General features: G+C 40.1%; 1 protein-coding gene across 9 annotated transcripts in view; it reads left to right on the forward strand.

Annotated features, from left to right (window-relative positions):
* Positions 1 to 26352, forward strand: part of LOC122908965 (myosin VIIA and Rab interacting protein) — a 402240-nt gene that overhangs the window by 149013 nt on the left and 226875 nt on the right. For all 9 annotated transcript variants that reach the window (XM_044252413.1, XM_044252420.1, XM_044252421.1 and 6 more), the window contains one exon: positions 23998 to 24219. In XM_044252413.1, coding sequence (XP_044108348.1) covers positions 23998 to 24219 — 222 coding nt within the window. The remainder of the gene's footprint in view (positions 1 to 23997; positions 24220 to 26352) is intronic.

A 26352-nucleotide genomic window follows, 5' to 3' on the forward strand; every position in this document is an offset into this window, starting at 1 on the left:
AACACAACCACCAGAGCCTAGGAACCTGAGCTGCATGTGTGCCTTACAGATTATAGACTGGAGGGTTCCGACTTGTCTGAAATCTTCTTCCAAGATTAGAACATGAGTCCTCACCCAGCAGCCTCCTACTGGAGAGAAAAAACCTTTCCAGTGTTCTCCATGACCAACCATGGGTGGTCGCCTACTGTGGGAAAGGGAACCTGGGGCTCTGGGTGGGATGCCTGAACTCAAGCCTGGGTTCCACCATTCATGAACTTTGTGGGACTGAGCAAGTTTCTTAACCTCTCCATGCCTCAGTTTCCTGATCTGAAAAAGAGGAAGGTGATAGCTATCTGCCTCTACCACATGGGCAACGAGATGGAATCAGCATCTTTGACAGTTCTGTGTACCTGTGAAGGTTACACATGGTCACTTTAGGCAGGTGGGCAAACTTGAGAGCTGGTGAGCTGCATATTAATTAAAAAACAAAAGATGCTTAAATTCTTACCTCTTTCCTCAGCCTTGTCTGGTTCATATTCCAAATTCAGCTCCTGTTGTATTTGGCCCCACTGCCAGAAGCACTAAAATCTATAGATGTCCATAGGCATCAAATTAATTCACAACCTAACTTTATTTTTATAAAAAGAAGAAAACATGGATCTCTTGGGACATTCTGTAGATGCTGGTGTTGGGGAAGATCTTTATAAGAAAATTCTTTGGAAAAAAAAAAAAAGAAAATTATTTGAGCTCGTTTTTCTGAGAAGCCATGTGATGGTTTAAGACTCTCATTTAATTAAATATATCTTTTGCCCTTTTTACTCATGTGAGCAAAATTATGAGTGATTTGTAAACATTTCCAAAATTCCAAAGATCAAAATATTTCATTAGAATGCTTCTTTGTTATTATTTATGAGGGTTTAGCCATGTGCCAAAGAAAGCTAAAAAACAAACAAACAAAAAAAACCCATAATAGACCAACAATGTTAATGTGAAATAGTATACATAATTTACCAAAGTAAGGCTTGTAAGTTTCTTTGACCGTTACCTTAGATAATTTTTTTTTTTTTTCAACAAGCATATAGGCATTCAGCAGAAACTCCCTGGGATCTTGGAGATAGAACAATTACCACCATTAGTGGGGTTCTGAGGGAAACAGGGAAGAGTGGGAAGAACCTGTGCTCTGCAGGGGACACCCAGAGACCACTGCTCCCTGGGCAGGTGCCCTTCTCGTGGGCCTTAGTTCCCTTACATGTATAGTGAGGACACTCAGCCTTTAGCTTCTCCCACTGCCTCATCCTCCCAACGTCTGGCCTATGGTCGTTTCTGTCTTCCTGGCAGCTCCTACAAGTCAAGACATGTTACAATGGGGTTTAAATGTTGCTGACCTTTGCAGACCTTAACCTGACTATACACACTTTTGTTTGATCCATACAGTATTTTAAAATTAGAAAGCTTACATAAAAATCCAGTTGAGAGCTTTTATTGAAAAATTGCAACACTGGCTCTCCGTTATAACTTTTGTCCAGGCTTGAGTTACAGCCATCCTGTTGTTGGGTCAGAGAGTCTGTGGTCCCCTGCTCCCTACCTACCTTGGTCTGGCTCACTCAGGCTACCTCTCCAGGACTTAGGCCCACCAGAGTTTGGTAATCCTTACAGAGTAGCTGTTTTGTGCCATCTCAGTCTATCCATAGTCATGCTAGTGGCTAAAAATGCCTGGGAGCACTCATCTGGGCCCCAGTCAGCTTCCCACAGACATCTGCCTTTTTTAAACTAATGTTACCACTGGATGAACCCTTGTGGTTCTTAACTGATTGCAAGATGCCCTTCAACAATGACCATCATAAAACTTTGAAAAAATAAAGATTTATTACTTACAAGACCTGGAAATTACATAGCACACCTGGGACCACACAGCAAGGTAATGGGAGAGAGAGTGAGTGGGCAAGACAGTGTACACACAGGGGTCAGGCTTCTGCCTTTACTGGGGTCAAGGGTGGGGGCATAGGCTCACTCCTTATTGGTAAATTTAAAATATAAGAGTGGGGATTTAAAGCACAGGAAGAGAAAACAAAACAAAACAAAACAAAAAACAAGTGGCCCAAATGGTCAATTATCAAAATCAACTAAGTTCTCTGAGACAAAGAGTAGACTCAGTTGGGGGAGGTGGCCTGGCAACATATTTATTTAAGACTGCCTTTAGGAAACAAACTGAGGGTTGCTGGAGGGGAGAGGGGTGGAAGGGATGGGGTGTCTGGGTGATGGACATTGGGGAGGGCATGTGCTGTGGTGAGTGCTGTGAATTGTGTAAGTTTGATGATTCACAGACCTGTGCCCCTGAAAGAAATAATAGTTTACATATTAATATAAAGCCCGGCAGGGACAAAAAAAGAAGAAGAAGAATGCCTCTTTGAAATGGATCCCCTGGCAATCAAAGTTTAAGGCAGGCATTCCTTTACAAAAAAACAAAAACAAAAGCAGAACTGTCAGGGCTTTACACTATAGTAGCAGAATTTGTTCTGTTCTTCTCTCCAGTAGAGATTTAATTTTGAGTAGAAAGATCTCTGAGAAAAACAGAAATGGCTTTAACTTTTCATGGGGCCATTTTGTTATAAGCACAACTTAAGAAAACACCTACCTCCCAAAGTTGCATGTTGTCCTTGCTGATTCCTCATGGAACTGTGCAGGCTGTTCTAAGAAAATCAGGCTGTAGGCAAGTCAGAGTTTAGTTACAAATTGGTTCATGCTTTCCATAGGCTACCTGAGAGCCCCAGGGAGCAAGGGCCAGTCACCAGCAGGGCCAAGATATGACCCTGAGTGATATTTCAGGCTCCTGGCAGTAGCATCCCAAGAGCACCTGCCAAGTGGACATGGATTCTGGGGCCAGCAGTCACATGGCAGGGCACTGGCAGAGGAGGGCAGGTCTAGAGTTCCGCAGGGAACTCCCTCTTCCAAGGGAGCTAGTGCCAGAAGGTGGGCACCACACAGTTGGTTTAGTAACGTGGCCAGGTGAGCTCTGGAGCCAAACAGCCATCTGCCGTTCCTCGCCCAGACTTGGGCCCTCCACGCATATCCCACAGGGGTTTCTGTGCATGCTCTTGGCAACTGATCTGGTCTTGTACTTTGTGTCTTTAAAGGTGACTAACATAACATAATAAAAAATAATAATAATAAAAAATAAAAAGTAAAAAAAAATGCAAAAAAAAATAAAATACATTAATTTTTGTGATGATAATAAGGGAAACATTTAAGACCGAACACTTACTACCTACCATCATAACATACCTCTTTTTAAATTCCGTTAAAGGAAGTTACCTCACAAACCACTCTTGACTGTTGTCTGCTCCCCCTTTCACCACTTCCCTGAAAGCATGCCTCCAAAGGTCACTGATATGAATAACTCTAGTGGGACATTCTTTGGTTCTTCTTATTTATTTATTTTCATTATGTTATGTTATGTTATGTTATGTTATGTTATGTTATGTTATGTTGTTATGTCACCATGCAGTATGTCATTAATTTTTGATGCAGTGTTCCATGATTCAGTATTTGCGTATAACACCCAGTGCTCCATGCAATCTGTGACCTCCTTAATACCCATCACCAGGCTCACCCATTCCCCGACCCCCTTCTCTCTAAAACCCCCAGTTTGTTTCTCAGAGTCCACAGTCTCCCATGGTTCATCTCCCCCTCTGATTCCCCCCACCCCGCTTCATTTTTCCCTTCCTTATCCTAATGTCCTCCATTCTATTCCTTATGCTCCACAAGTAAGTGAAACCATATGATAATTGACTTTCTCTGCTTAACTTATTTCACTCAGCATAATCTCCTCCAGTCCCATCCATGTTGATACAAAATTTGGGTATTCATCTTTTCTGATGGTTGAGAAATATTCCCTTGTGTATATGGACCATATCTTCTTTATCCATTCATCTGTTGAAGGGCATCTAAGCTCTTTCCACAGTTTGGCTATTGTGAACATTGCTGCTATGAACATTGGGGTGCATATGGCCCTTCTTTTCACTACATCTGTATCTTTGGGGTAGATACCCAGTAGTGCAAATTGCTGGGTTATAAACTAGCTCTATTTTTAATTTTTTGAGGAACCTCCACACTGTTTTCCAAAGTGGCTGCACCAACTTGCATTCCTACCAACAGTGTAAGAACATTCCCCTTTCTCCACATCCTCTCCAACACATGTTGTTTACTGTCTTTTTAATTTTGGCCATTCTAACTTGTATAAGGTGGTATCTCAATGTGGTTTTGATTTGAATTTCCCTGATGGCTAATGATTTTTTCCCTGATGGCTAAACATTTTTTCAGGTGTCTATTAGCCATTCGTATGTCTTCATTGGAGAAGTGTCTGTTCATATCTTCTGCCAATCTTTTGACTTGAACCTCTCAAACCCAGCGTACTTTGGTTCTTCTATTGCCTGACTTCTTGTTGGCATTGGATGAAGCTGACCATGCTGTCCCTGAAGAATTTTTCCTCCCCCCCACCCCCAACCCCCAGCCCTTTTTCTTCCTACCTTGTCTGCCATCCTTAGAGGTAGGTATGTGGCCTGGTCTTGGACTCCTTCTTATCTTGCCTCTGTCTTTACTCCTAGATAATCTCAGCCACTCTCATCTCTATGCTGGCAACTTCTATATTCTAATTTTCTGCCCAGATTTCTCCTCTGAGTCTCAGACCTGTGTGTCTTGCTAGTTACACATCTCTGCTCCAATATGTTCATAGCTGCTGGTGGTGCCCACCCAGGTCCCCATCACCACCAGGCCCTACCCATCCCCCAGCTGCTGCAACAATTAAGAGTTGTTAGCAGCCCCCTTTCCTCCTTTTTACCTCTACTGCACCCCAAAGGAAGATCTCTGCCAGTACCCAGCTGACATGGGGCCATGCTGCAAGGTTGTATGACTTTGGAGCAATTCCTGCTCCAAAACTCCCATGGGATCAGGCTGAAACAGGTCACTGAGACCTTGCTCAGCCTGTTCCCCTGTCTTGTCTAGTCTTTCTTACTTCTCTTCTAAGGTATTTACATTCAAGAGAATCCCCATCTCAAACTCTGCTTCTGGAAACTGGACTAAGACAACTATCATATTGACAGCTCAAAATTACTATATCTAAATATCCCCCACCCCCTCACAGAGTATCTTATTAATGTACACAAACCTTGAGTGCACCCAGTTAAAATTGGTGTCTCAGTCAGGCTACATATTGTGCTGTACTTCACGGTCCAGTCAAGTTTCTTGTGAAGACCTGGCTCAGGCTAATGGGCAGGTCTATGTGTTACTTTCTCCAGATGAAAAAAGTAAGATTCTGAGAGGATACATGCAACGTAGAGGTTGTGATGATTTCTGGGACCATAAATGCAGTTGCCTTCATTGACATAATTACAGAGATGTAATTCTATATTTTGGATTTCTGTCATTTGTGATTTCTCCCTTTTGGAATTTACTATCCAAAGCAACTTAAGAAATTGAACATATACTCATAGACTATACAACTTTAAAGCTGAAAGGGGACTTAGAGATTACTTAAGAAGCAATGCCAAATGCAAGCTCATGCTCCCTCACACATCTAGGTGCCCAGCAGACATCACTAATCAAACATGGCACACTTTCCTAGAGTGTCCAGATGTGCCCTCAGAATCCATCTTAATACATTCTTCCAGATGACCACTTCCAGTCCCTGAGACAGATACATGGGGAGATAAGATATAGGCACAAATTGAGACAAATACATAAATTGAACTTTTTCATAACTTTATTGGTTTTAATCCCTTTATAGAATATCTGAGCAAACTGGGTTCTCATTAAGATAAGTGATTACCCAGGGAGAGGCAACCTGTTTGCAGACAAGTCAGCTCTCAAACCCAGTTCAACAGACTAATGATTCTGTGTTCTTTTGGATACCTTGTACACATATTTGTATCTCTATTCCTTTTGTTTGAATACTTACCAGCAGAAGTTTTGCTGAGAAGTTATGTGCATAATTTCCAAATCCACTTAATCAAATAGATTTTCTGGAAAACAGTAAAGAATATAAGACAAATGATACACCATTTTTTCCCCCGAATGTGATCAGAGTTGGGCAAGGAAATTATTTACTCTGGGAATTCCGATAAATTTTGTGTGTTTTGTTGGGGAGGAGTCTGTTTAGTTTTCAGTTTAACAGATTAATATCCTTTTTTTTTTTCTCACCATTTAGCCTAATGAGTAATCACCTTGTTGAAGCTTTTTTGTTCATTTGTCTTTAGCTAATTTGTGACTGTGCATTTGGAGTTGGGTGTTACTGTGCATTTTTAGGCATTTCAGATAACAGAGTGAAGCAAAAACAGGCAGACATGAATTTTTCATGCAAATGAGGCTAAGAAAATTGAGACCCATGTCAACTTTAAGCTAGAAGCCTTCTCTTTGTCTTATGAAATGTGTCTATCCTAGCCCAGCAGGGTGTACATGAATTTGTTTTATGTCCCTTCCTTGAAGACACCCCTCCTTCAGGTGCTATGTTATTATATGATAAACACTGACTGATTTCTTAGTTTCATCCATGCTTACATCTCCTTCTTTTCTCCTTGACTCTTGATATGCCCCAATATTCAGTCCTCAATACTCTTTCTTTGTTCTTTTACCCTCAAAATTGTCCTCCCAGAGCTTCTGGTCCCACTTCAAGAAGGATGAGGCCATGGTGAACATCCTGTGACTTTGTCTTTCTCCAGAGCTCCAATCTGCTGCCTTTTCATCTGCTAAACTTGCCCACTTTGTATTCCCTCACTGCTTCAAGTTAGTGAATCAGAACCAAACTCATCATATGTTCACCTTGTCCTCAACATGACTTACTTCTTTATGTCCACAGTACGGGCATTTTCTTAGTCAGTCATGAAAGCTGAAGACAGTGGTGGTCTTTGGATCTCCTATTTCTTGTATCCTGACATTCTAGGCCCCAGGACCTCTCACATGTTTTCATCACACTGTGAACTCACATCCATGTCAGTCCCTCTGCTCCCACTGACACCTCCCTGGTCCAGGCCTGGGCGGTATGTATCCTTTGCCTGCCCCCTTTCCAGCATTCATGCTTCCTACAGCCCTGGAACTGTAGCAATCCAGGGATTCCTAAAAGAGCTCACTTCCAGCTGCAGTGCTTTTACCATTGTGGATAACCAAGTCTATAAAGTGGTTATAAAAGATAAGTAGAATGAGAAAAAAGAAGGAAGGAAATGATTGTAAATATCAGTATACCTCATCTACCTAGTGGTCCATGCCAGAAACCTCACTGCCGTCTTTGATTTTTATGAATCCCAACATTCAATGAGGCCTATTTCTTAAAAATCTCTCCAGTTAGCTTGTTCCTCTTCATTACCATTTCCTTGGTCTCCAGTTACAGCCTCAGACTCAGTAACCATCACTGTACAAACGTCTCAGCTAATTTCCATCTCCCACCAAGCCAGCTAGCACTTTCTAATCTACTATCTTGTGTCAGGCGTTCCCACTTTGAAGCAGCTCTCACCTTGGTGAAGACCATCATTTTCCTCCTATCATTTACTTTTACAAATGCTCACTCTTTAGATGGCTTCCAAGGCCCTTTAGGAGCAGCCATAGCACCCACCCCTGGCTTATTCCCCTACCTCCATTTCTGACTCCAGACACTAAACAAAACACTCCTTCCTTCTCAGACTCCGTATTCAGTTTTGTACCTACAATTTTGTCCAAAGTGACCACCCCACCTATGATATCTTCTTCCAAATACAGCATGGTATCACTTCTATGTGTAATCTTAAAAAAAAAAAAAATCACTTATAGAAATTGAGACTAGAAAAGTAATTGTCAGGGGTTGGGGATGGGGAAAATAGGGAGAGGTTGGTAAAAGGTATAGACTTCTTGTTATAAGATAAATGGATGAGTTCTGAGAATCTAAGTGACTATAGTTGATGATGTAGTGCATAATTATAATTTGCTGAGAGAGTGTTTTCTCACCAAAAATATAAGTGAAAATAAATAAAATAAAGGTTAATATATGAGGCAATGGACATGTTAGTTAACTCAGTGGCTGAGAATCCCCTCACAGTGGGTATATACAAATACAACCTTGTACACTACAAATATATTGGCTATTGTATTTGTTAATTAAACCTCAATAAAGTTGGGTGAAAATCTCCCTTCATTCTCCCGCTGGTAAACTCCTGTGCATCCTTCCAGACCTAACTCAAGCCTCACAGCTTCTATAAACTGTACTCCACTTCTCTTGGTCTGCTTCCTGGCATTTTATACACTAGTCTGTAGCACCTTGGACATTGTTCTGTAGCTACCTTGTCTCTGTGTTTGCCTCCTTCTTGAGGCTGTGAGCTCTGATTTGCTTTACGTTCCCAAAACCTAGCAGAGAGCCAGACACTGAATAGGAGTTTAGCCATGTTGGGTGAATGAATAAACCAATGAATGAATGAATGTTCCATGTATAAAGGAACCAACAAAATAATTTCTTTTTTGTTGGAGAACATGTATAAAGTATATTTTTAGAGTGTGAGTTAGCAGAAGTGCTGGAAGGGATTCACATTAATTAGAGATACTCTGTTTTGGCAAGAAAATCTTTTTGAGGATTCAGATGGGATTAGTGAACACAACCATTAGTATCCCTAATAAGTGACAGAGATATATGTGTTGAACTGGCATATTCTGAGATTTTTTTAAGTTGCTTTTATATTTGAATCCATATGTTTTAATTGTGCTTAATACCAATTTATCCTTATCTATTATTACTTAATTTTTAGACATGTGATAGTCTCAACGAAAGCAGTTATTTAAATTACTCAATTGAGTTTATTTCTAAAAATGGAATTTATACTTCATTATACCTTTTTAGTTTTCTGAATTAATGTTGCCTCTGGTCTAAGGTGAGTTGTTGTGTGACAGTCCTACCAGATGGTACTTAAATTTCAAGTAAGGATGAACATGAAAAGCAGAAGGAGACAGGTAACCAGGTGTGGGTTGCACAAGTTAGTTTGCACCCTTTTTCCTGTCTATGGGATGAGGAGGGTTGTACCAGCATATAAGCTTTTCCTTGAGCACAAACAATCTGGATAAAGAGTATTGGTTGCAGGTATGGTGAAGGCATCCAGGAAAAGCTGTGAATATATCAAATATTATACTTTATATGTAGAATAATTATTTTCCTGGGCCTCTCTGATTTTCCTAATTTGCAGTTTTGATACTTACTCATGGTATTCTAAAGCTGGTTGCATTTGCAGTGATTCAGAACCTTTGGGATATAGCAAAGATGGTCCTAAGAGGGGAGTATTTAGTAATATGAGCCTTTCTCAAGAAACAAGAAAGGTCTCAAATATACAACCTAACCTTATACCTAAAGGAGCTGTAGGGGCGCCTGGGTGGCTCAGTGGGTTAAAGCCTCTGCCTTCAGCTCAGGTCATAATCCCAGGGTCCTGGGATTGAGCCCCACATCAGGCTCTCTGTTCAGCGGGAAGCCTGCTTCCCTTCCTCTCTCTCTGCCTGCCTCTCTGCCTACTTGTGATCTCTGTCTGTCAAATAAATTAATTAATTAATTTAAAAAAATAAATAAATAAACACAAATAAAGGAGCTCTAGAAAGAACACAAATATAGACTAAACCCAGCAGGAGAGGAGAATTAATAAAGAATAAAGTTAAAAAAAGAGATTAGAGTAGAAATCAATGAAATAGAAACCAAAAGAATAATAGAACAGATCGACAAAACTAGAAGCTGATTCTTTGAAAGAGTTAATAAAATTGATAAACCCCTGGCCAGAATTATCAAAAAGAAAAGAGAAAGGACCCAAATAAATAAAATCAGAAATAAAAGAGATCACAACCTACACAAAAGAAATACAAGTTCATATTATGAGGAACTATATGCCAACAAATTAGGCAATCTGGAAGAAATGGATGCATTGCTACAGATGTATAAACTACCAAAACTGAAAAAGGAAGAAATAGAAAACTTGAGCAGACTCATAACCCACAAGGAAATTGAAGCAGTAACCAAAAATCTCCCAACAAACAAGAGTCCGGGGCCAGATGGCTTCAGGGAATTCTAATAACATTTAACCCACTGAGCCACCCAGGCGCCCCTCTACCAAACATATAAAGAAGAATGAATATCTATTTTTCTGAAACTGTTACAGAAAGTAGAAATGGAAGGAAAACTTCCAAACTCATTTTATGAGGCCAGCATTACCTTGATCCCAAAACCAGACAAAGACCCCATCAAAAAAGAGAATTATAGACCAATATCCTTGATGAACACAGATGTGAAAATTCTCACCAAAATACTAGCCAATAGGATTCAACAGTACATTAGAAGGTTTATTCACCATGACCAAGTGGGATTTATTCCTGGGTGGCAAGATTGGTTCAACATCTTCAAATCAATCAGTATGATATAATACATTAATAAAAGAAAGAACAAGAACCATATAATCCTCTCAATAGATGCAGAAAAAGCATTTGACAAAGTAGAGCATCCTTTCTTGATTAAAACTCCTCACAGTGTAGGGATAGAGGGAACATACCTCAATATCATAAAAGCCATATACAAAAAGCCCACAGCAAATTATCATTCTCTATGGGGAAAAACTAAGAGCTTTTCTCCTAAGGTCAGGAACATGACAGGGATGTCCACTCTCACCATTGTTGTTCAGCACAGTACTAGAAGTCCTAGCCTCAGCAATCAGACAACAAAAAGAATGAAAGCCATCTGAATTGGCAAAGAAGTAGTCAAACTCTCACTCTTTGCAGATGACATGATACTTTATGTGGAAAACCCAAAAGACTGTACCCCCCCAATTGCTAGAACTCATACAAGAATTCAGCAACATAGCAGGATATGAAAATCAATGCACAGAAATCAGTTGCATTTCTATACGCCAACAACAAGAGAGAAGAAAGAGATATTAAGGAGTCAATCCCATTTACAACTGTACCAAAACCCATCAAATACCTAGGAATAAACCTAAACAAAGAGGCAAAGGATCTATACTCAGAAAACTGTAGAACACTTATGAAAGAAATTCAGGAAGGCACAGGGAAATGTAAAAACATTCCATGCTCATGGATTAGGAGAACAAATATTGTTTAAAAATGTCTATACTATCTACAGCAATCTATACATTCAGTGCAGTCCCTATCGAAATACCATCAACTTTTTTTTCATAGAGCTGAAAACAAATAATCCTAAAATTTGTATGGAACAAGAAAAGACCCCAAATAGCCAGACTAATGTTGAAAAAGAAAACCAAAGCTGTTGGCATCACAATTCTGAACTTCAAACTCTATTACAACACTGTGATCATCAAGACGGTATGGTACTGGCACAAAAACAGACACATAGATCAATGGAACAGAATAGGGAACCCAGAAATGGACCTTCAATCTATGGTCAACTAATCTTCGACAAAGCATTAAAGAATACCCAATGGAAAAAGTACAGTCTTTTCAGCAAATGGTACTAGGAAAATTGGGCAGCCATATGCAGAAGACTAAAACTGAAGCATTTCCTTACAGCATACATAAAAATAGACTCCAAATGGATGAAAGACCTAAAGGTGAGATAGGAATCAATTAAAATCCTAAAAGAGAATACAGGCAACAAGCTCTATGACCTTAGCTGCAGCAACTTCTTTCTAGACGTGTCTCCAGAAGCAAGGGAAACAAAGGTAAAAATGGACTATTGAGACTTCATCAAAATAAAAAGCTTCTTTTGTGGAGCAAAAGAGACTGTCAACAAAACCAAAGACAACGAACAGAATGGGAAATGATATTTGCATATGTCTTAACAGATAAAGGGCTAGTATCCAAAATAAGAACTTATCAAACTCAACACCCAAAGAACAAATAACCCAATCAAGAAATGTGCAGGAGACATAAAAGACATTTCTCCAAAGAAGACCTACAAATGGCCAACAGACACATGAAAAAATACTCATCACTTGTCATCAGGGAAATGCACATCAAAACCACAATGAGATACCACCTAACACCAGTCAGAATGTCTAAAATTAACAAGTCAGGAAATGACAAATGTCAGTGAGGTTGAGGAGAAAGGGGAACACCTATTACACAAAATAAGAACTTGATATCAGAACTCTCTGGAAACATTTATTTCCGTTTCAAAACAGAGCTTTATATTGTGTTTGTCATAAATCTACATATTTTTCTCTACCAGATGACTATAATTGCAAAGTAGAGCTTGCTTTGACATCTGATGGCAGGAAAATAGTGTGCTACCACCCTTCTGTGGACATATGAACATACACAACCTATCCCTCAGCCAGATCCTCTGCATAATAATGAAGAAACACATGACCAAGTGCTGAAAACCAGATTAGAAGGAAAAAATGAGCACTTGGAGCAAGGACCCGTGATAGAACAACTTAGCAAAATGTTCTTTACTACTAAGCACCATTGGTATCCTCGTGGACAGTATCATAGATGTCGTAGGAAACTGGATCCTCCAAAAGACAGATGATACTGAGATTTTCAGGAATCGAAAAGATTTTATCTTGTGTCTCATTCGCCTTTTGAGAGAATGCTTTGAGTATATTCACTAACGTGTTATATAGCAAAATAATAATAAAATGTGTTCATGTAAAAAAAAAGAAGATGTGGTATCTATGTACAATGGAATACTACTCATCCATCAAAAAAATAATATCTTGCCGTTTGCAACAACAAACAGTATTAGGGAGGGTATTATGCTAAGCTTAATAAGCCAATCAGAGGGCACATGGGCGGCTCAGTGGGTTAAGCCGCTGCCTTCGGCTCAGGTCATGATCTCAGGGTCCTGGGATCGAGTCCCACATCGGACTCTCTGCTCAGCAGGGAGCCTGCTTCCTCCTCTCTCTCTCTCTGCCTACTTGTGATCTCTCTCTCTGTCGTATAAATAAATAAAATCTTTTAAAAAAAAATAAGCCAATCAGAGAAAGACAATTATCATGTGATCTCACTCATATGTGGATTTAGGAAACAAAACAGAGGCTCATAAGGGAAGAGAGGGAAAAATAAAACAAGACAAAATCAGAGAGGAAGACAAAACCATAAGAAACTCTTAATCATAGGAAGCAAACTGAGGGTTGCTGAGAGAGTTGGGGTATGGGGTAACTGAGCTATGGAAATTAAGGAAGACGTATAATATAATGAGCACTGGGTGTTATATAAGACTGATGAATCACTGACCTCTACCTCTGAAACTAATAATACATTATATATTAATTAATTGAATTTAAATAAAAATAAAGTCCTAGGACACAAAAAATTAAAAGATAAAATTTGTTGCACCATACTCTCTGACACCATTATAACCAGGACATTCCTATCAAGTGCTCATATGAGCAAGCTATAATTTGGGATACTATACAAAGGAAGGATTCTACTCATGTCCACAGGCTGCTCATCATTCAGATACAGAACACAACATGTGCTTATGCCCTCTAGAAAGTAACCCGAGTAAAGTGTGGAGGCCTCTCATTTTGTGCCTCAGAAATGTTTTGTAGGGATCAGTTCTACCAAATGCCTTACACATAGTATGCATTTTATAAAGGTGATTGCCATTCTTTTTTGTGGAAGCATGAGTTTAAAAAAGGAAGTCATCTCTTTTTCTCTGGGAAGGGAGATGTCAAAGAAATTTAATAAACGGCTTTAAAAATGTTTCTGTAGGTTTTCCAATAGTTTCCATTCTGTATTCAGATTTGGGGCAGGTAGTTCACTATAGAGTAAGAAAGGGAGTCATCTGTGCCTGAGCATCAGAGGGTAAGTGCTGTAACAGCTATGCTGCATCACCAGTGAAATTTGGTATCTCTCCACAGGCTGACCTATAAAGTGACTTCTTCTAGATGGAGAAATCAGAATACTAATAGAATTAAAGTAGGTGTTCACATACAACACATCATGCATTAAATGTCAGAATATGGATGTGGTCTGCAGTGTAGAGATTTTCTTAGCGTCCATCCCCAGTAAATGCAAAAATGAAGTCTGGAACATTTCTCTTTCATTCACAACAGCCTGGAGAGTGATGACAGCTCCACTTCTCATGGGAGAGTATGCTTGCTCAAGGTCAGATCTATATCAACAAGCCCAACAGCAGGAAAAAAATTCTGCAGGGAATAAGTGTCTGTTTCTACGGATGCCACAGCCTGCAGGTTTGCCCAGCTCTGGAAATGGTGCCTGTGCTCAGCCACAGAGAAATTTTTATTTGCATGTATTAGTATTTGAATGATGAATAAGAACATTCCAGAACCTGAAATATTATATTTATCTCTTATTAAGAAATAAAAAAGAAGAAGAATCCTGTTCCCTCATTTTATGTGTTTGAATTCTCCTTTTAACTTTCCTTTGGTGCTTTATCTTTAGTAAATTTTCAGCAACAGAAAGCAGAATGTCTTGCTTAGCATGACCAAAATTTACCGTGCAAAATAAGAGTTGGTCAAGTGTTCGGTCGTTTTGCATATGGGTTTTCCATAATGGTAGATCCCTAAGCAACTGACTATTAAGAGGTTTTTATATTCATCTGGCCAATGCTCTTGTTTTACTCTAATCCCCAGCCCATTGACGGAACTTCCTTGGAAAGAAATAGCACACCCTGGAACAGGCAATCCAGGCCAGGCCTTGTGTGTTGGGAAGAAAGAAGGCCACCCCTGTCCTCCACTCTGAGGAATTCATTGTTCTGTAGAAGGCACATGAACAAATGATTACAGTTCAGCGTAATGAGTGCCATGAGAGAGTTAGGCACAAAGTGTTAGTTATGCCTGGCAGTACTGGAAGCACGATAGAGAAGGGGACATTTGAAGTGGACCTGGAAGGAAAAGGAGGAGAAATGTTCTGGTAAGGAGAAAAGGAGGAGAAATGTGCTCAAAGGGGTGCCATACCGCCAGAGTGATCATCACACCTTTCTAAGTAGTGGTGAAGGGCAACCATGTATTTTCCAGGCTGGTCATTCTGCATGAACTGTCGCAGGTGGCTTGGAGAAGAGTCTGCTGCAGTGTTGTGAATGCTGATGGTGAGGGGCTGAGCTAAGGGGAGATGTGTTTAAGGGGTGTCATTATGCTAAATGGATAGGATTTGATGTGCAATCACAAAAAAAAATAAGAAAAAGGGAAGTGTTGGGAATTCCTTTTAGGATTCCAGAGAGGCCTCGGGACAGAATTTAGTGCTCTTTGGGGAAAGATCTGGGGATGGAAATAATACCTATAACCTTAGACAGTTGGAGGATGGTCCCACATAAGATGGCAACCTAGAGACCTCAACGACTACAAACCCTCATCCAAAGCTTAGGAGAGCAGATGGGACCAAAGGTGTGAGGACAAGTAGCATGTGCACTGCAATTTGTGACACACATGGGGCTCAACTTCTCAAGCGGGAATGAAAACAAGATGAGGAATAAGGAACAAACTCTGCAGAAGACATAATGCAACATGAATTAATCTGGATAGAAAACTGTAGCTCCACAGGAGTCTCTGGTAACCAGAGAGCAGAGTGGTCAAGAGAGCCAATGTCAAGGTCAGATGAAATGGGAACTTCAGAAAATCTTTGAATATGATATTATGTGACTTTTCTTTGAAAATGTGTCAGTCAGGGTCCCATCAAAACAGAAGCTCTTTTAATATTTCATACAGAGGTTTTTAAATTCAGGAATTGGCTATAGAATTATTGGAAGGGATGGTAAAGCAGCAGGAAGAACAAGATGTTCCAGAGATCGGTAACCACAGGAGCTGCTTCTGCCTTTAGGGCTGGGGGAGAAAAGGAGAAAAAGTATAACTCAGATTCCACAGGCCTACATTTCATGGCTGTTGCCCTATTGCTACTGAAGGAGCCCCCACCACCAAGAAGGGACCAAGGAGCCCCATTTACCCACAGTTGCCTGCTTCTACTGAAACATGAAACAGGAAAATGGTGTCTCCCTCCCACTTTCCAGTCTCACACAAATACCTCCCATTGGCAAAGCCAAACCAACACCAGTAGGTCAGAGGGTCTCCAGGCTTCCAGCCCTTTTTGTTACATAAAAGAGACCATGGAAAAACAAGAAAGATGCACAGTTCCAACAGCCAATACCTGGGAGAGGAGACTAAAGCAATTGTTTTTATATACTAGGTGCTATTATTTCTCCTTTATAAAATATGATGTGTATAATCTAGTTCAGAAATGGGCAGAAGACATGAACACTTTTCCAAAGAAGACATTAGATGGCTTACAGATACATAAAAGATGCTCAACTTCACTCATCCTCAGGGAAATACAAATCAAAACTATGATAAGATACCACCTTACACCTGTAAGAATAGCTAAAATTAATAACACTAGAGACAACAGTTGTTGGCAAGGATGTGGAGAAAGGGGAACCTTCTTGCATTGTTGGTGGGAATGCAAACTGGTGCAGCCATTCTGGAGAACAGTTTGGAGGTTCCTCAGAAAGTTAAAAGTAGAGCTACCCTACTATCCAGCAATTGCATGACTAGGTATTTACCCAAAGGTTACAAAAATACAGACTCAGAGTGATATGTTTATAGCAGCCTTATGAACAATAGCCAAATGATGGAGAGCGCTTAAATGTCCATTGATTGATGAATGGATAAAGAAGATGTGGTATATAATATATACAATGGAATATTAACCATCAAAACGATGAAATCTTGTCATTTGCAACAACATGGATAGAGCTAGAGAGTATTACACTAAGTGAAATAAGTCAGTCAGAGAAAGACAAATACCATATGATCTCACTCATATGTGGAATTTATGAGAGAAAACATATGAACATCTAGGAAAGGGGAAAAGAAAAAAAGGGGAGAGGGAAACAAGCCATAAAAGTCTCCAAATGATAGAGAACAAACTGAGGGTCGATGGAGGGACATTGAGTGGGGGTTGGGCTAGATGGATGGTAGATATTACAAAGGGCACTTGGATGAGCACTGAGTGTTGTATGTAAGTGATGAATCACAGAATTCTACTCCAGAAACCAATTTTGCCCTGTATGTTACTAAGTAAAATTTAAATTTAAAAAATGATGTGTAACGTACCAATTTTTATAGGACATGTCTTTGCAGGCACTATGTCTTGTTTTCTTTCTGCTCCTCATGCCTAGGATAGTAGGTGCTCAATAAGTGTGAATTGAGTGAATAATTGGCAATCTAAGCAATAGTGTCTATGATCATGAAGTGGTGCTACACAGGTATGGATCAGAATTACTGTCTCTTTGATAGCAAACAAGTGACATGTGCCATCACTTCTCCCTGCCACACCCGGGGCAGACACTGCTAACTTTTCATGACTCTCTAGCTCCATTAAGCCTGTGTACATCCTCTCAACCAATGGTGCTTCACTCACTACCAAAGAGTTGGCAAGGCAGTGGACCAAGAAACCATGAAATGTCGATAGGTTTTCCGGATGTCCATTGCAATCATTAGTCACTTGGAACATGCAACTCAAAACCACAGTGAGGGGCACCTGGATGGTTCAGTCCGTTAGGTGTCTGCCTTCAGCTCAGGTCATGATCCCAGTCCCAGGATCCAATCCTGCATCTGGCTCCCTGCTCAGTGAGAGTCTGCTTCTCCCTCTGCCTGGGACATAGAATCTGATAAATAAGAGATGGTTCAGAAGAAGGCCATGCTATTCCTCTCCTGAACCTCTGGTTCAAAACACTCCATTTGCTTGGAACAAATTCTGGAGAGGTTGGTATAGTTTTATTATTATATTCTCGGTTTTAAATGTCCCTGGAGTTTGCAGCCTTCTGTGTCAGGAAACAAAACTCATAGTGCTCAAGTGATCCTGTGGATTGACTTCACAGAGCTCTTTTGATCCCCAAAGACTTTCCTTCCTGGATGTTTTATCCCATTTAATTTAGTGGCTCTGAAATATCAATAGAAGCCGGTCAATTGCTGAGGCTGTTCTTATGTTGTTTACAGATGTCAGAGCTGTCAATGACTTAGCTCATCTCCTGCTCTAAATCTGAGAGATTGGAGAACAACATCTTTATGCCTTAAGGGAAAAAAAACCTCTGTCTTGTTTCCCTGTAAATATTTTGTTCAGCCAAGTCTAAATTATGAGCTGGCCTGATGTAGCCCCCACTTCTAACTCTGGATTCAGCCTCTCCTTGCTTGCCGATGCTCAAGCAACAAGTATTGGGCAGTGCTATGCAGAGCAGTTAGCCCTGCTCATATATATCATCAGATGTTTAAGCCAGCTCAGGACACCTTGAAACTTAATGCTGCAAACACGCCTGAATTGTCATGGAAAGATGTTTTACGATATTGTTGTTAAGTGAAACATGAAGTTATGAAATCGTACATAGATTCCCAATTCTAATGGTGGGCTAGGATGAGCTAGTGCAATCCTTCTTTTTACTAAATACACTAATAAAACACAAGATTTAATATTTGTAAACCATGTATCTGGTAAGGGACTTGTGTCCAGAATACATAAATAACCCTGACAACACAACAATAACAAAGATAAATAATCTAATTTTAAAATATGCAAAAGGTTTGAATAAAATTTTCTCCAAAGAAAATATGCCAGTGGCCAATAAGTACATGAAAAAGTGCTCAACTTTACTCATTAGGGAAATGCAATCAATACTACAATGAGGTAGCCCACTCATAATTCCTAGAATGGCTATAATTAAAAAGACAGACACTAGCAAGTGTTGGTGAGGGTGTGGAGAAATTGGAACCCTCGTGTTTTGCTGTTGGTGATATAAAATGGCACCGTCTTTTGGAAGACAGTCTAGCAGGTCCTTAAAAGCTTAAACATAGCATTATCATAGGACCCAGTAATTCCATTCCTGGAATTGAAAACACGTCCACGCAAAAACTTGCTCATGGGTGTTCATAGCAGCATTATTCATAATAACCAAAAAGTAGAAACAGCCCTGATGTCCACCAATTGGTGAATGGATAAATAAAATATGGTATATCCATAAATGGAGGATTATCTGGCAGTAAAAAGGAATTAAATGTTAATACATGCTATAGTATAGATGAATGCTGAACATATGCAAAGAAAGAAAGAAGCCAGACACAAAAGACAATGTATTGGGTATGATTTCATGTATATGAAATGTCCAAGATAGACCAAGCCATAGAAACAGAAACTATATGAGTGGTTGGGTTGGCAGGGACTGGGTGGAGAGGCCAGCAGTGGGGAGTGACTGCTTGATTGGTATGGGGTTTCTTTTGAGGATGATGAAAATGTTCTGGAATTAGATAGTACTGGTAGCTAGACAACTTTGTGAATGTACTAAAAACCACAGAAAGGTACAATTTAAAAGGGTAAATGTTATGGCATGTGGATTATATCTCAGTTTTTTTTTTTTTTTTAAGTCAAGGGAAAAAGTAAGAAAGGGATACTCCTCAGGATGGAAGCAAAGAGGGAGGTAAAGCTAAGTGGTCGGCATGATCAGATAGAGAAGGAAAAGGCTCTGATGGCTAGTGGCTGCACTGCTAATTTCTGTGTGGGGACAGAAGAGATGGTTTGAGCCTTCGAAGGGCAAGCTGAGAATGAGACACCTGTACAATGTTCGGTATTGGAGGCTTTCACTCTCAGTGAAAGGGGACACCTGGAAAATTTCTACTCACTGGCTTTGGGGAGCTAGAAAGCAGGTGATCTTTGCCTGGAACCCTGGGTGGAAGAAAATAAGCCTCCCATTAGGGATCAAAGATCAAAGTCCCAATCCTGCAGTACACATGGGATTAGAAATCCAAATCCTATTACTTGTGTGGTACAGGATTTTCCAAGCTAAGAAACAGATGTGAAACTGGTCTGGAATTGATAACCCCTCTATGGTGCCATGTGAAAACAAATGCATAGCTGGCTTGCTCTCTGCAGCCCTTGCCCAGAAAAAAATGCACTTGCGGGAAAAGCAAGCTAGGCTGAAGGACGCCTCATTCAAAAATGGTAAACCAGGGAAGCCTGTGTGGTTCAGTGGGTTAAAGCCTTTGCCTTCAGCTCAAGTCATGATCCCAGGGTCCTGGGATCAAGCCCGAATCAAATCGGACTCTCTGCTCGGCAGGGAGCCTGCTTCCTCCCCCTCTCTCTCTGCCTGCCTCTCTGCCTACTTGTGATCTTTGTCTGTGAAATAAATAAATAAAATCCTTAAAAAAAAATGGTAAACCATAAAAGAAAGAACCCACCTTGAACAAGACTTAAGAGACACACCCGGTAGAAGAATTAACACCTCTTCTAAGAATTTAAGATAATGTAAGAACCAGGAAGAGGATATAAAGGAAGTCTATTTAAAATGGGTAAAAAAAGAAATATAAGAGAATGAATAAGAACCAGAATTGAATGGCACCAAAGAGAGAAGGACAGGCAGACTTTAGTGAAAACAAATCATGCAACTTCTGGAAATAAAAATTAAAGTCCATTAAATTTAAAAATATTTAAAGAGTGGAGAAAACATGAATGAGGAAAGAATTTCTAAACTAGGAGTTAGAACCAAAGCACGTGTCCTGAATGTATCTCAGAAATACAGACATGACAGAAAGATTGGGAGGCATGGAAGAACAGGGAAGCCTTGACATAGAATTCCAGAAGGAATGATTAGAGAAAATACAGCAGAGGACAGTATTCAAAGTTATAACTGGGGAATTGCTTAGAATTAATGAAAGCCTTAAAAAATTACCAAGAGTTCCAAGAAGAACAATGCAAACAAATCCCCACTTACACATTTTTTAGTGAACACTGAACAGAACACTAAAAACAAAAACAAACAAACAAAAACCAAATAAACAAAAAACTCCTACAAGTAGCCAGTGAGAAAAGTGAGATTCCCTGCAAAGGAATAATCAAACTGACAAACTTCACATTACATTCGATATCAGGGGAAAAAAAAGATGGACTATTCCCTTTGGTATTATCTGGTACGTTTGGAAAGGAACTGCCTACTTAGGATTCTGTACCCATTGAAAGCATCATTCCAACATAAGGATGAGATAGACATTTTTTTTTAAAGATTTTATTTATTTATTTGACAGACAGAGATCACAAGTAGGCAGAGAGAGAGAGAGAGAGAGGAGGAAGCAGGCTCCCTGCTGAGCTGAGAGCCCGGTGTGGGACTCGATCCCGGGACCCCAAGATCATGACCTGAGCCGAAGGCAGCGGCTTAACCCACTGAGCCACCCAGGCGCCCCTGGATGAGATAGACATTTTCAGCGAATAAAGGTTGCTAGAGTTTCTCTTGTGGGGAGAATTGCCAGAAGGAGTTCAGAAAAAAAAAAAAAATTAAAGAAGAGGAAACATCAGACGCAAGATGCACTGATGAACAATTAAATTGGTACATGTGGATAAATCTATGCAAATGTCAACTTAAAAATAATAAATGAATTCTGCTTCTGCTGACAGCTAAGCAAGCTCCTATTTGGACCAACCTGCCTGCAGATGAAAAGTATATCTTCTGGACACAAGACAAAAAGTGGTTACTGCACAGCACCCCATTTGCAACCAAATCCAGGAGATACAGGAGGGATGTTGACACTTGGAGAAAGGAAATGGCAGTAGAATTCCTGTGTTTTGGCTTTTTGTCTGAGAGCAGGTCCCATACTGCATCATGTGGGGTGCTGAAACTACAGTTAAACAATATTAAGAACAATTTTGGCAGTTACAAACTAAAATTGAACCAAAATACTATCAGTAATAACATAGAACATCAGAAGGAATTAACACTTATGTTGTTAATGAGAGGAAAGCCATTAACAATAGATATCAATCCCAATATGCATGTCAACCACTAGAAGAAATGAAAAAGAACAAATGCCAAATCATACTCAGGAAAGAAAAGAGAATGAAGAATATCAATCTAATAGAAAGTAGGAAAGGAGGAAAAGAGGAAACAAAGAACATGATAAATAAAAAACATTAAATAACAGTAGAAATAAATCCAAATGTATTAGTAATCTAGTGCTTGCTTCGGCAGCACATACGCAAATATATTAGCAACCTCAATATAAATGGTTTAAACTTACATGGTAAAAGGAATTCTCGTACAGCGTGAAAATAGCAAATTCAGCTACGTTCTGCTTATAACATCCCGATATGAAACACAATACAAATGTTGAAAGTGAAGATTCAGGTATAAAAAGCTATACCCTGGCACACCATCAATTTAAAATCAACAAATATAAAAAACAACTAACATAGACCATAAATATAAGACATACTTGGAGACAAAAAAGCATTATTAGGGATAGAGAGGATTTTATGTGATCACAAAAGAATATTTCAGTAAGAACATAATATTTATTAACTTAGGATATTTGATGCATCTTACATTATAGTCTTAAAAACATAAAGTAAAAATGAACTAGAATTGAAGAGAAATTATAGATCCACAATTATAATGGGAGAATTCAATGTTTTGTTCTCAAGAAACAGAGAGCAAATATTCTTTTTAAACACTCATGGGACTTTACAAAAATTGATCATGTAGTAGGCTATTGTGCAAGTCTTAACAAGCACTAGAGAACTTATTTCTTCCAGACTCTCTTCTCTGATCAAAATGTAAAATCAATAACAAAAGTCCTATATGTGGAAATTTCAAGCTCAAGAATTTTTATTGTTATATTCAGTTAGCCAGCATATAGTAAGTCATTAGTTTTTGATGTAGTCTTCAATTATTCATTAGTTGTATATAACATAACACCCAATAAAAATGATCTGATTGAAAAACTGTGGGTGCAGTGAAAGGGATATGTGGAGAATTTTATGGCCTTAAATGCATATGTTAGAAAAGAATTAACATTAAAAGTAAATGGGCATGAGAGACTGTGGACTCTGAAAAACAATCTGAGGGTTTTGGAGGGGCAGGGGGTGGGGGGTTGGGTGAACCTGGTGGTGGGTATTATGGAGGGCACGTATTGCATGGAGCACTAGATGTGGTGCATAAACAATGAATTCTGGACCACCGAAAAGAAATTTTAAAAATAAATAAATAAATTCTAAAAATGATGCAGCACACAAAAAAAAAAGTAAAATGGGCTTTACTTTTTAAAATTTATTTTTTAAAATTTATTAAAAACTATATATAGAAAACCCTAGGGACTCTGCAAAAAAAAAAAATTAAAAAAAAACTTCTAGAACTGATAAATGATTTCAGTAAATTTTTTGCAGCATACGAAAATAAAGTGCAAACTGGGAGAAAGCATTTGCCATATGCATCCCAGATTGATCTGGGATGAACTGCAGTCACAAGCTGGCTGTGGAAAAAAAATCAGTTATTTGGCAGTTTACTGCTTGTAGGCATCCATTTTTGTAGCAGGAAACACATCTCAAATTTGCCTGGTCAGAGTAACTTGGTTACTTCCACTCGGTTTTTCTTAGGAAACCCAGTCTCTTCAGGGTATCCTTGTCTCTCGGGGTTCTTGTTCCTTCTCCCTGAGTGGAGAGAGAAGCCTGTGCAGTGGTGATGTTTTGCATTAATGGCTGGCCATATGCCCGGTATGACCATGAACTCTTGGAAGAAAGGACTGCCTTTGATCCAGTTCTGAATCACTAGTGCTTTGGATTTGCCCATCACCCAAAGAATCTTTATTGACTTATGTTGATTTGAAAGCTTTTAAAATCCCTGGGTGCTTTCATTTCCGGGGGATGTTAAATAGGACCAGGGCCGCATTTATCCTATTCCCAGCAGGGCTATTGTGGGGATTAAGGTTTGAGCATTGATGGTCTCTGGCTCCTTTAAAAAGGCATTAATTAAGTTAAAGGTTTTGTTTTTCAAGGATGTGCTTAGTTTTTATAATAGTTTGTATCTCAATCTATTGTCTCAAACATAATAAGTCTCATGGGATTTCTCATAGAAAACGTGACATGCAGAAGTGCACAAAAATTAATCCACTATTAGGGTTCCTCTCTGTATATCACATCAAACCATTGGTGTTTCAGAGTTTATCATTTTGTGGGAAGATTCTCCATGGTGCCTTGGCCTGTGGGAGGCTCTGGGAGGGGGTGGGGGTGCTTTATGGAGAGTGTGTCCTGATGGGATGTGCTGTTTCTCTTCTCCTCCCGGCTGCCCAGCGAGATGAAACAGAAGCTGGCGGAGGAAGGCAGCAAGTGCAGCATCCTCTCGAAGCACCAGAAATTTGTGGAGCACTGCTGCATGCGCTGCTGCTCGCCTTTCACCTTCCTGGTCAACACCAAGCGCAGGTGTGCCGACTGCACGTTCAACGTCTGCAAGAGCTGCTGCTCCTACCAGAAGCGCGAGAAGGTGTGGATCTGCTGCGTCTGCCAGCAAGCCAGGTGAGTGGCCAAGTGGACCTAAAGTGTCCGCTGGGGACACAGTCTTTCTTTAGCCAGGTAGGAGCAAGCAGAGCTTGACTGGTCAGCACAGAGTACTGACCGCAGTGAAGAGATTGCTGAGGTGTACAGAACACCACATGACCTTTAGAAAGAGAAGGAGGTCTCATCCTTCCTTCATTCATTCCACAGGCATGTGCTGGATTCTTGGGAATTAAGCTGGGGATGGGGGAACGTGATGGTGGATCGGGCAGATTGCTTAGCGGGGATGATGAATGCACGAGTGTTGATCTCGGTACCATGATACAGGCCTGACCAGTTCACCTGGTGGTGAGGAGGCATTAGCTCTAGGGTTTGGAAAAAGCTTCACAGAGAACAAGAAATAAAGGCAAGATGGTAAAAGATGAAAAAGAATTACTAACGTGAAAAGGTGTGAGGATGGTGGTCTCCATGTGAAGGAAATGGCTAGCATGGAGTCTCACAGAGATACATGTTTTTTTTTATTCTCTCAGTGACTGCCAGAGTATTTCTTTAATACACCAAGTATTTAGAAACTGATAAATTTGATAAACCAGTGTCTGGTGTTTGTGGCTTGGAATTCTTAAGTCGTTGCCGATCCTAGCCTCTGCAAAACACATTTGTATTCATTGCATCCTTCCATAATGCCTCTCACTGTGAACAAGACATAGACTGGCTGTTCCCAAGAACACACACTGGAGCTCCTGCCTCCCTCATTTTTTCATTCTTTCCTCCTGCCTTATTTGTTCACTTTTATCCTTTAAGTTATCAAGCCCCAGCATATTCCCATAAAGCTAGTTCATGGAGATGACTGCTAAGCTCCCTTGGGATCCCCAGCAACTCAGTCTCTGAGTTATAAAGAGAAACCAATGGAAGCAAACGTGATTTGTTGAGGACCCATTGTCCAGGATGGGGTGCTCTCCATGTTCTGCATATGACTTTCAGAGCAAGGAACCTATCCGAGTCCACATATATCAGGAGGAGAAGTCCTGTGGCGCCAAAGGGAAGGAGGAGACTTTAACTGTAGGTGAGCCTGTGCTTGGGAGTGGATGATGCAACCCGGTTAATTCCGTGTCTTCCCTTTCTAGGTAAAGTTGGGTAAGGGCCAAGTGCTTATAACAAGAGAGTTGGATGTTGGAAGAGATTTGTGCAGCAGACATTAGAGAAGTTGGAGACCCAGGCTTTTGAGCTGGGTTCTAATCATTGACTGGTATACTTCTGACCAGCCCATTTGTGTTTTGCTCCAGCCATACTCAGCCTCATGTCTGCGGACATGAGGAAAGCAGATGGTCAGGTTCTTTCTGGGTTGGGGAGTTTTCCAGGGGTTTGGGACAGATGCAAGGGTAATGGAGTGTAGTATATTTAAAGTGTAAAAATTAAAATGATAGGTTAATGTGGATAGTGGATTAATGTGGATAAAGGAAAGACAGACAGAAAGGAGTTGTAGATGGTGGGAAGAAAATGGAGAGGTCAGTCAGCCAGAAGTACCTGGTAAAGCTGAAGAACTGTCTCCATAGGGGTACTTAGCAGAGAACGTTTTGTGTAGAGGAAAAGATGTTTGCAGTAGTGGTTTGCAAGGTGGAGCCATTGGAGGGTGAATGTGGGCAGAGGAGGCTGAGGTCTATCTAAGGAAGATGTAGGACTAAAAGGCAAGTGCACATATTCTGAAGTGACCAGGCTGATGGCAAAAGTTTGGAGGGGGAGACTAATCCAGGTGACACAACTTTCTTGAGTGAGGAAGAGGAACGAGCAGGCCAGGAGGTGACAGAAATAACGAGTGGAAGAGCACGGTGTGGCTGAATGTCATAATTGTGCACCCAGCAAGCTGGGTGAGTCTTAAACAGCATTTGACTCCAATATCTGCCTATATTAGCGACCAACCTAATAGGAAATGAATGCCTCAAGGACAGGGACCCTCCCCATCTTCTTCAACTCCATTTGCAGCATGAGAGCCTGGCAGGTAGAAGGCACACAAATCTTTGTGGGTTGGGTAACAGACCAGGACCAGTTCCAAAGCAGCCAAATGTGTGGTCCAAATGAGGCTTCAGGAATTTTATTTCATTTTTTTCCACTTTTCCCAAATTAACTTTATTTTTTAATAACTTTTATTATGTGATG

This window comes from Neovison vison, chromosome 6 (genome assembly GCF_020171115.1).
Source record: "Neovison vison isolate M4711 chromosome 6, ASM_NN_V1, whole genome shotgun sequence".
Lineage (NCBI taxonomy): Eukaryota > Metazoa > Chordata > Mammalia > Carnivora > Mustelidae > Neogale > Neogale vison.